Source organism: Echiichthys vipera, assembly GCF_963691815.1.
Source record: "Echiichthys vipera genome assembly, chromosome: 18".
NCBI lineage: Eukaryota > Metazoa > Chordata > Actinopteri > Perciformes > Trachinidae > Echiichthys > Echiichthys vipera.
Window position 1 is genome coordinate 5,925,980 of NC_139843.1, and position 12,262 is coordinate 5,938,241.

The following is a 12,262-nucleotide window of genomic DNA, read 5'->3' on the forward strand; positions in this document are numbered from 1 at the left end:
GACATACTACACTGACTTTTTTCACTTTTTTCACATACTACACTGACTTTTTTCACTTTTTTGACATACTATACTGACTTTTTCTCACTTTTTTGACATACAATACCGACTTTTTTCACTTTTTTAACATACAATACTGACTTTTTTCACTTTTTTCACATACTATACTGACTTTTTTCACTTTTTTCACATACTATACTGACTTTTTTCACTTTTTTGACATACTATACTGACTTTTTTCACTTTTTTGACATACTACACTGACTTTTATCACTTTTTTCACATACCATACTGACTTTTTTCACATACTACACTGACTTTTTTTCACTTTTTAGACATACTATACTGACTTTTTTCACTTTTTTGACGTACTATACTGACTTCTTTCACTTTTTAGACATACTATACTGACTTTTTTCACTTTTTTCACATACTATACTGACTTTTTTCACTTTTTAGACATACTATACTGACTTTTTTCACTTTTTTCACATACTATACTGGCTTTATTCACTTTTTTGAGATACTATACTGACTTTATTCACTTTTTAGACATACTATACTGACTTTTTTCACTTTTTTCACATACTATACTGACTTTTTTCACTTTTTAGACATACTATACTGACTTTTATCACTTTTTTCACATACTATACTGACTTCTTTCACTTTTTTCACATACTATACTGACTTTTATCACTTTTTAGACATGCTGTACTGACTTTTTTCACTTTTTTCACATACTATACTGACTTTTTTCACTTTTTTGACACACTATACTGACTTTTTTCACTTTTTTGACACACTATACTGACTTTTTTCACTTTTTTGACATACTATACTGACTTTATTCACTTTTTTGACGTACTATACTGACTTTATTCACTTTTTTGACATACTATACTGACTTTTTTCACTTTTTTGACATACTATACTGACTTTTTTCACTTTTTTCACATACTATACTGACTTTTTTCACTTTTTTCACAAACTATACTGACTTTTATCACTTTTTTGACATACTATACTGACTTTTATCACTTTTTAGACATACTATACTGACTTTTTTCACTTTTTAGACATACTATACTGACTTTTATCACTTTTTAGACATACTATACTGACTTTTTTCAGTGAAAAACTAGGCACACAATTGTTAAAGATCAAAGGGTTCCCGACGTCTGAACGCAACGAAACTAGCACGAGTGAACTCAGCGCCCACGAAATAGGGGGGGGGGGGGTAGCCCAAGTTTCAAGTCTCTAAACTAACCCTAACCCCTAAACCCTAACCCCAACCCTAAACCTAACCCCAACCCTAAACCTAACCCTAACCCAACCCCAACCCTAACCCCAACCTCAACCCTAACCCCAACCCTAAACCTAACCCTAACCCTAAACCTAACCCCAACCCTAAACCTAACCCTAACCTCAACCCTAACCCCAACCCTAACCCCAACCTCAACCCTAACCCTAACCTCAACCCTAACCTCAACCCTAACCCCAACCCTAACCCTAACCCCAACCCTAACCCCAACCCTAACCCCAACCTCAACCCTAACCTCAACCCTAACCTCAACCCTAACCTCAACCCTAACCCCAACCCTAACCCCAACCCCAACCTCAACCCTAACCCCAACCCTAACCCCAACCCTAACCCCAACCTCAACCCTAACCCCAACCCCAACCCCAACCCTAACCCTAACCTCAACCCTAACCCCAACCCTAACCCCAACCTCAACCCTAACCCTAACCTCAACCCTAACCCCAACCCTAACCCCAACCCCAACCCTAACCCCAACCCTAACCCCAACCTCAACCCTGACCTCAACCCTAACCTCAACCCTAACCTCAACCCTAACCCCAACCCTAACCCTAACCCCAACCCCAACCTCAACCCTAACCCCAACCCTAACCCCAACCTCAACCCTAACCCCAACCCTAACCTCAACCCTAACCCCAACCCCAACCCTAACCCCAACCCTAACCCCAACCGACTTTTTTCACTTTTTTGACATACTATACTGACTTTTTTCACTTTTTTGAGATACCATACTGACTTTTTTCACTTTTTAGACATACTATACTGACTTTTTTCACTTTTTAGACATGCTGTACTGACTTTTTTCCCTTTTTTGACATACTATACTGACTTTTTTCACTTTTTTGACATACTATACTGACTTTTTTCACTTTTTTTGACTTACTATACGGACTTTTTTCACTTTTTTCACATACTACACTGACTTTTTTCACTTTTTTCACATACTATACTGACTTTTTTCACTTTTTAGACATACTATACTGACTTTTTTCACTTTTTTGACATACCATACTGACTTTTTTCACTTTTTTGACATACTATACTGACTTTTTTCACATACTATACTGACTTTTTTCACTTTTTTGACTTATTATACTGACTTTTTTCACTTTTTTGACATACTACACTGACTTTTTTCACTTTTTTCACATACCATACTGACTTTTTTCACTTTTTTCACATACTATACTGACTTTTTTCACTTTTTTGACATACCATACTGACTTTTTTCACTTTTTTCACATACTATACTGACTTTTTTCACTTTTTTCACATACTATACTGACTTTTTTCACTTTTTTGACATTCTATACTGACTTTTTTCACTTTTTTCACATACTATACTGACTTTTTTCACTTTTTTCACATACTATACTGACTTTTTTCACTTTTTTGACATACTACACTGACTTTTTTCACTTTTTTCACATACTATACTGACTTTTTTCACTTTTTTCACATACTATACTGACTTCTTTCACTTTTTTCACATACTACACTGACTTTTTTCACTTTTTTCACATACTATAATGACTTTTTCCACTTTTTTGACATACTATACTGACTTCTTTCACTTTTTTCACATACTATACTGACTTTTTTCACTTTTTTGACATACTATACTGACTTTTTTCACTTTTTTCACATACTACACTGACTTTTTTCACTTTCTCACATACTATACTGACTTTTTTCACTTTTTTCACATACTATACTGACTTTTTCCACTTTTTTCACATACTATACTGACTTTTTCCACTTTTTTGACATACTATACTGACTCTTTTCACTTTTTTGACATACTATACTGACTTTTTTCACTTTTTTCACATACTATACTGACTTTATTCACTTTTTTGACATACCATACTGACTTTTTTCACTTTTTTCACATACTATAATGACTTTTTTCACTTTTTTCACATACTATACTGACTTTTTCCACTTTTTTCACATACTATACTGACTTTTTCCACTTTTTTGACATACTATACTGACTCTTTTCACTTTTTTGACATACTATACTGACTTTTTTCACTTTTTTCACATACTATACTGACTTTATTCACTTTTTTGACATACCATACTGACTTCTTTCACTTTTTTGACATACTATACTGACTTTTTTCACTTTTTTGACATACTACACTGACTTTTTTCACTTTTTTGACTTACTATACTGACTTTTTTGACATACTATACTGACTTTTTTCACTTTTTTGACATACTACACTGACTTTTTTCACTTTTTTGACTTACTATACTGACTTTTTTGACATACTATACTGACTTTTTTCACTTTTTTGACATACTACACTGACTTTTTTCACTTTTTTGACTTACTATACTGACTTTTTTGACATACTATACTGACTTTTTTGACTATTGACATACTATACTGACTTTTTTGACATACTATACTGACTTCTTCACTTTTTTCACATACTATACTGACTTTTTTCACTTTTTGACAAACTATACTGACTTTTTTCACTTTTTTGACATACTATACTGACTTTATTCACTTTTTTGACATACCATACTGACTTTTTTCACTTTTTTGACATACTACACTGACTTTTTTCACTTTTTTTGACATACTATACTGACTTTTCTCACTTTTTTGACATACTACACTGACTTTTTTCACTTTTTTGACATACTATACTGACTTTTTTCACCTTTTTGACATACTATACTGACTTTTTTGACTATTGACATACTATACTGACTTTTTTGACATACTATACTGACTTTTTTCACTTTTTTGACATACTATACTGACTTCTTCACTTTTTTGACATACTATACTGACTTTTTTGACATACTATGACTTCAGTTTTTTCAAAATACTATACTGACTTTTTTTGAGGTACTATGACTTTTTTCACTCTTTGACATACTGACTTTTTTTCAGTTTTTTTTTTAACATACTTTCAATGAAATTCACATGAATGCACAAGTGAAAAGAAACACAGAAAAAGTATTACCAGATATACTGTTGCATTCCTACGGCATAAAACATGTTTTAATTCAATTTTAAAGTTTCCCTTCTTTTGCAATACATTTCTTTATACTGTAAAACAATTTAAAACTATACTTTTTGGAGTACAAGAAATTTACCCTGTAAATATACAGTACCAATACTAAGTGTCATATTTCAGAGCATAGCGGAGACAAAAATGTAAACATGAACTTGAATAAATTATTTAATTGCAACAAAGGAAGCTTGCGTATTTTTCTGTTTCTTGCAAAAGGAAAGATACCGACCGGTGCGTAAAGACAAACGACTCAGCATACATCCAACAGTCTCAGCGTGGAGCGTTTGAATCCTGAGCGGTCACTGAGCTACAGCGGTAGCTTTGAGTTCAAAGTCAGGCATAAAGGCCGACAGTGTCATCCTGTGCAGACACCTCGGTCTGTAAAAGTTCTCTGTGAGAATCCAAGGCGTTCAACCGTCAGTTGCCAGGATCAGCACGGCCCCAAAGATACCCACATTGTGTCCGATCAACTTCATCTGGTTCCAGAACTCCACCTTACGCGTGTGGTGCCAGTAGCCCAGGTTGCCGTCAATGAGCAGGATCACCAAAGGCAGGGCGGTGGCCAGGATCTGCGCAGCCAGGCGAATGTACCAGCCGGAGAGGAAGGCCAGAGCCAACACCCCAAACAGCACCTCCAACAGTATTAGAGTGATCTCTCCGCCCACGATGTGGTTCAGATAGGCTTGCCGGTCCTCTTTGCTGTGCTGGAGAGAGTACACCTAGTGGGGGTTGAGCAAAGTGGTACAATGGTGATTAAAATGATACTGGCAAAGCAAAGTTGTTGATTTGTACTCTGTTGCAAGGGGAAATAAACCTGACTGTGCAGAAAGGTATTTAGTCATTAAAAAATAAAGTCCTACAGAGAGTATAGCATGTCAAAAAGGGTAAAAAAAGGTCATAGTTGAAAAAGTCATAGTATGTCATAAACAAGTCAAAATATAAAATGTCCAAAAAATGCATAAATCAGTCATAGGAGAGGCTGTCTAAAGCAGGCATGGCATCATTTTTTAGAAAAGTCAGAGGAGGGGGTCCAAAAAATAAGCCCTGGAAAAAAAGTCATAGTAATGTATGTCAAAAAAGTCAAAATATGTCCCAAAAAGGCTTAAATCATTCATAGGAGAGGCTGTCTAAAGCAGTCGTAGCATAGTTTGTTGAAAAAAGTCCAGAAAAGTCACAGTACAGTGTCCAAAAAAGAGAGAGAAATATATTTATATACCAAAAATTGCATTCAAGTCTAAAAGAATAAGCATTATTGTAAAACTGAGCAGGGTCTTACCATACAGATGAGGTAGACTCCCAGGAAAACCTGTCCGGTCGACTGCAGAGATCTGCTGCGTGGCTTCTGCCTGTACACCTCCCCCGCCCCGCTGGCCAGAACCAGAAAGCCTCCTATGATGGCCAGTGCTCTGGAGTACATCCGTACCTGAAGCATAACAACACTCAGGCTGTAACAACCTTTGACATGTCGCTGCTACGATGTCAATCTGCGATAACACAATCTATTTTCAGACCTGTCGTGGTGGCCCAGATCCATTTTGTCCCTTGTGTGTGACAGACCTGTTTTTAATATCTCATCACTGATCTGGGTCACTTTCATACGTGCGGCCATAACTTTTGATAGGAACTTCGTATAGACTCCATCTTGGTACCAATGGAAAGCGCATTGCCATAAATAGGGGGGTAGGCGAAGTCTCAACAAATGAGCACCTCAGGAAAAAAAACTAGGCACACAATTGTTTAAGATCAAAGGGTTCCCGATGTCCGAACGCAACGAAACCAGCACGAGTGCACTCAGCGCCCACGAAATAGGGGGGGGGGGGGGGGGTAGCCCAAGTTTCAAGTCTCTAAACTAACCCTAACCCCTAACCCTAATCCTAACCCTAAACCTAACCCTAAACCTAACCCCAACCCTAAAACTAACCCAACCCCAACCCTAACCCCAACCTCAACCCTAACCCCAACCTCAACCCTAACCCCAACCCTAACCCCAACCTCAACCCTAACCCCAACCCTAACCCCAACCCTAACCCCAACCCTAACCTCAACCCTAACCCCAACCCTAACCCCAACCTCAACCCTAACCCCAACCCTAACCTCAACCCTAACCCCAACCCTAACCTCAACCCTAACCTCAACCCCAACCCTAACCCCAAACCTAACCCCAAACCTAACCCCAACCCTAACCCCAACCCTAACCCCAACCTCAACCCTAACCCCAACCCTAACCTCAACCCTAACCCCAACCCTAACCCTAACCCCAACCCTAACCTCAACCCTAACCCCAACCCTAACCTCAACCCTAACCCCAACCCTAACCTCAACCCTAACCCTAACCCCAACACTAACCCCAACCCTAACCTCAACCCTAACCCTAACCCCAACCCTAACCTCAACCCTAACCCCAACCCCAACCCTAACCCCAACCCTAACCCCAACCCTAACCTCAACCCTAACCCTAACCCCAACCCCAACCCTAACCCCAACCCTAACCTCAACCCTAACCCCAACCCTAACCTCAACCCTAACCTCAACCCTAACCCTAACCCCAAACCTAACCCCAACCCTAACCCCAACCTCAACCCTAACCCCAACCCTAACCTCAACCCTAACCCCAACCCTAACCCCAACCCTAACCTCAACCCTAACCCTAACCCCAACCCCAACCCTAACCTCAACCCTAACCCCAACCCTAACCCCAACCTCAACCCTAACCCCAACCCTAACCTCAACCCTAACCCTAACCTCAACCCCAACCCTAACCCCAACCCTAACCCTAAACCTAACCCCAACCCTAACCCCAACCCTAACCCTAACCTCAACCCCAACCTCAACCCTAACCCCAACCCTAACCCTAACCCCAACCCTAACCCTAACCTCAACCCCAACCTCAACCCTAACCCTAACCTCAACCCTAACCCCAACCCTAACCCTAACCCTAACCCTAATCTCAAACCTTAACCCTATTTTAAATAGGCCATAACTTTTGATAGGAACGTCGTAGAGACTCCATCTTGGTACCGATGGAAAGCTTGTGGCCATAATTAAGGGGGTAGGCGAAGTCTCAACAAATGAGCACCAAAGGGAAAAAAATTAGGCACACAATTGTTTAAGATCAAAGGGTTCCTGACGTCCGACCGCAACGAAACCAGCATGAGTGTGTTCAGCACCCACGAAATAGGGGGGGTAGCCCAAGTTTCAAGTCTCTAAACTAACCCTAACCCCAAAACCCTAACCCTAATCCCAACCCTAACCCTAACCTCAACCCTAACCCCAACCCTAACCCCAACCCTAACTCTAACCCCAACCCTAACCTCAACCCTAACCCCAACCCTAACCCTAAACCTAACCCCAACCCTAACCCTAATCTCAAACCTTAACCCTATTTTAAATAGGCCATAACTGTTGATAGGAACGTCGTAGAGACTCCATCTTGGTACCAATGGAAAGCACAGGGCCATAAATAGGGGGTAGGCGAAGTCTCAACAAATGAGCACCTAAGGAAAAAAAAATAGGCACAAAATTGTTTAAGATCAAAGGGTTCCTGACGTCCGATCGCAACGAAACCAGCATGAGTGCACTCAGCACCCACGAAATAGGGGGGGGGGGGGGTAGCCCAAGTTTCAAGTCTCTAAACTAACCCTAAACCCTAAACCCTAACCTAATCCTAAACCCCAACCCTAAACCTAAACCCTAAACCTAAACCCAAATCCTAAACCCTAACCCTAAACCTAATCCCTAACCCTAAACCCTGACCCTAACCCTAATCCTAATCCTAAACCCTAACCCTAACCCTAACCCTAACCCTAACCCTAATCTCAAACCTTAACCCTATTTTAAATAGGCCATAACTTTTGATAGGAACGTCGTAGAGACTCCATCTTGGTACCGATGGAAAGCTTGTGGCCATAATTAGGGGGGTAGGCGAAGTCTCAACAAATGAGCACCTAAGGAAAAAAAGATTGGCACACAATTGTTTAAGATCAAAGGGTTCCCGATGTCCGATCGCAACGAAACCAGCACGAGTGAACTCAGCGCCCACGAAATAGGGGGGGTAACCCAAGTGTCGAGTCTCTAAACTAACCCTAACCCCGAAACCCTAACCCTAATCCGATTATGTGGAGATCTGACATCTGTCTTTACAGTCAGAACTCAGCAGGGGAGAGACAATTGTGTGTAAGACTGCAGCAGAAATATTGATAATAAATACAAAAGCAGAAGCGAAACAAGTGCTCTTTTAAAAGCATATCAAAGGAGGAGGCTGGATTCAATGCAGTTTTAAATGTCAACGCAAAGAACCCATTCCTGATAACCCTCTAAGGGCGCACTCACACTGTCCATCCGTACGGTACCAGTACCGTGTGTAAAAATGAAACAGGTGCATCCCTTCCTTCATTGTGGGTATTCTCTTGTAAATGAGTGATGACAGGTATTAGAAGAGTACATAAACCCCTGCTAATTCAAAATAATAACATTGATTGGGAAGCTTTTTTTTTTGGTGCTTCAGGGATGGTTTGAAAGGAATTCAAAGGTTAAACAAAGCCTGAATGGTTAAAATAAATTACTGATATTGCCTCTTTTGAATCATTGAATAGAATAATTATCAAGAAAATTTCCATAAAGTCTGGTCTCATTTTTTTTACATTCATGTCAGTCTAATTTTAGTTCTATTAGTTACTTTTATGTGCCCAGATTTGTCTGTAAGGATGTTGTTCCCTTGGGAACCGTAGGGTCGCTGGTTCGAGTCCCAGTGTGGACCATGAATGGCGTGTGGACTGGTGGCTGGAGAGGTGCCAGTTCATCTCCTGGGCACTGCCGAGGTGCTATTGAACAAGGCACCGAACCCCCAACTGCTCGGGGCGCCGATCCATTTGGCAGACATCTCTCCATTAATTGCATGTATATTGGTCCTGTTTGTGCATTGTGCAATTTAATTTCCCCTTGCGGGATGAACAAAGGCTTGTTTTCTTTCTTTCTATAATGTTCATGGTTCAATGGTTCATCTGTGAATGAAAACTTTGGGTCAGTGAAACCTCAGGTTGACCTTTTGAAAACCCTGATAAAGCTCACAACTATTTACAATCAGCCAAACCAGAGCATAAAGATCTACCTACAACACAATCAAATGATGTATAGTAATAACACATGCGTATTATTATCAGAGGCACATAGGTAACTGAACATGAGCTTTGTTCCTGTAAATCACTGGGGACTCACCTTAAGCCAGTCCCCGTAGTACACCTGTTCTCCAACATATGACGCGTACGTGCTGACGGCCAGTTGGATGGCAGCGGCCATTGCAAACCACCTCCTCTTCACCCCGAACGACATGAAGCTGGCGCAGAGCACTGCAGCCCCCATGTCCACATACAGGTACGGCACATGGATGTCTGGCTTCCTGGAGATGACAAAATAATGAAAAGTGGTATACATCACATTCATATCATATGTGAGTAATGTATATTATTGCAGTATTTCCCGTACCATTATATAAGGGGGCGCTTTCTACTTTAAAAAAGGACTCACAAGAAAAATATTCTGCATAACAACAACATAAGTACAACATTTCAATTCCAAACTGACCTTTCATTAGTTATAGGCATTTCTATTTCATTTACAGAATATCTGTCGAAACTGTACTTAGCACCTGGACTAGATAAATGTGTGTGATTAGATTTTCTTCCCATCACAACAGACAACCCAAAACAATTTATTAAAGTGTAAAAGAGAGATAACACAACATTTCAAGCACTTTATTGAAAATCTGAGCACTTTATTCAAACCTTGTAAACACCACATACTAATTCATGTGTTTCAAGGTTTCAATAACGTTCAATTAAGTGCTTGAAACTGCTTTAAATGTAAAATATATAGGATGACATATATTATATGTAATACATAGAAATGTAAAATATATAGGATGACATATATTATATGTAATAAATAGAAATGTAAAATATATAGGATGACCTATATTATATAGAACACATAGAAATGTAAAATATATAGGATGACATATATTATATGGAACACATAGAAATGTAAAATATATAGGATGACATATATTATATGTAATAAATAGAAATGTAAAATATATAGGATGACCTATATTATATAGAACACATAGAAATGTAAAATATATAGGATGACATATATTATATAGAACACATAGAAATGTAAAATATATATGATGACCTATATTATATAGAACACATAGAAATGTAAAATATATAGGATGACATATATTATATAGAACACATAGAAATGTAAAATATATATGATGACCTATATTATATAGAACACATAGAAATGTAAAATATATATGATGACCTATATTATATAGAACACATAGAAATGTAAAATGTATATGATGACCTATATTATATAGAACACATAGAAATGTAAAATATATAGGATGACATATATTATATAGAACACATAGAAATGTAAAATATATAGGATGACATATATTATATAGAACACATAGACATGTAAAATATATAGGATGCCATATATTATATAGAACACATATAAATGTAAAATATATAGGATGACATTTATTATATAGAACACATATAAATGTAAAATATATAGGATGACATTTATTATATAGAACACATAGAAATGTAAAATATATAGGATGACATATATTATATAGAACACATAGAAATGTAAAATATATAGGATGACATATATTATATAGAACACATGGAAATGTAAAATATATAGGATGACATATATTATAAGTAACATAGAAATATAAAATATATAGGATGACATATTATATAGAACACATAGAAATGTAAAATATATAGGATGACATATATTATATGTAATACATAGAAATGTAAAATATATAGGATGACATATATTATATGTAACATAGAAATGTAAAATATATAGGATGACATATATTATATAGAACACATAGAAATGTAAAATATATAGGATGACATATATTATATAGAACACATAGAAATGTAAAATATATAGGATGACATATATTATATAGAACACATAGAAATGTAAAATATATAGGATGACATATATTATATAGAACACAAAGGAAAGAAAATCTACATATTTGAGGACAGAAAACAGCATTTTCTGACATTTTTGCTTTAAACTCCAGGGTTCCCAGCACCTGTCAGAACCCTGTGTAATTACAGGATCAAGTCTGAGGGGTGTGGCTGTCTAAAGTAATAAGTGAGCCCAACCCACCACAGACTGACACAACACACGCCCAGGGTTTGTACATAGGCTAAAAGATTAAAAACCACCATTACTGTCAGAAACAAATTACAGCCTCTCCCCTGTCCGAAAGAAAATTACAGACCAGGCGAAATATAACCTGTCTTTTTAATCTAAACAACTTCCATATGGCTGCTGCAGCTTTCTGTCCAGTGGCTCAACACAAGCCCTGTTGAGTTAGCTAACTAACATTAGCTATCTCCCAGAGCTCCACGCGCCCATTATTGTTTACCTTTTTGAGTCCGCTCGCTCAGCAAACAGCATCAACATGCTGAAGCAGTTCCAGAACCCGAACCGGGTCAGGATAAAGGCTCCAAACTGGCTCAGAAACTTCAGCGTTTGCTTCCGGCTGGGGGCTGCCATTGTTGCTGCAATCAATGCGGATCTATCCGCCAACAACGCTGCAGGAAGTCCAAAGAACTTCCGCTCGATGTACACACACGTCAAAATAAGATCGGCGTCTGTTTGAGTGTAGAGAACGCAGCGGTAATTCAAACGCTGATGCTCTTATTTTGAAATGAGTTCCTGTTCCACCGCGAAGACGCCCTCCTATTGGTTGATAGAAGCAAGTGGGCGGGGCTTGCTTGCTCATTGGAGCAGGAGAAAACGGAAGGTTCGACAGCACCACCCACAGGAGGAAATAGGTCACAGC

General features: G+C 38.3%; 1 protein-coding gene across 1 annotated transcript; it reads right to left on the reverse strand.

Moving 5' to 3' along the window:
- Positions 1 to 4,374: 4,374 nt before the first annotated feature.
- tmem101 (transmembrane protein 101) lies at positions 4,375 to 11,973 on the reverse strand (the record flags this gene model as incomplete). The annotated part of the gene is made up of 4 exons (XM_083932690.1): positions 4,375 to 5,081; positions 5,639 to 5,785; positions 9,577 to 9,757; positions 11,843 to 11,973. The coding sequence occupies 4 exons, from the start codon at positions 11,971 to 11,973 to the stop codon at positions 4,773 to 4,775; spliced, it is 768 nt and encodes a 255-aa protein (XP_083788816.1). The 3' UTR covers positions 4,375 to 4,772.
- Positions 11,974 to 12,262: the final 289 nt, after the last annotated feature.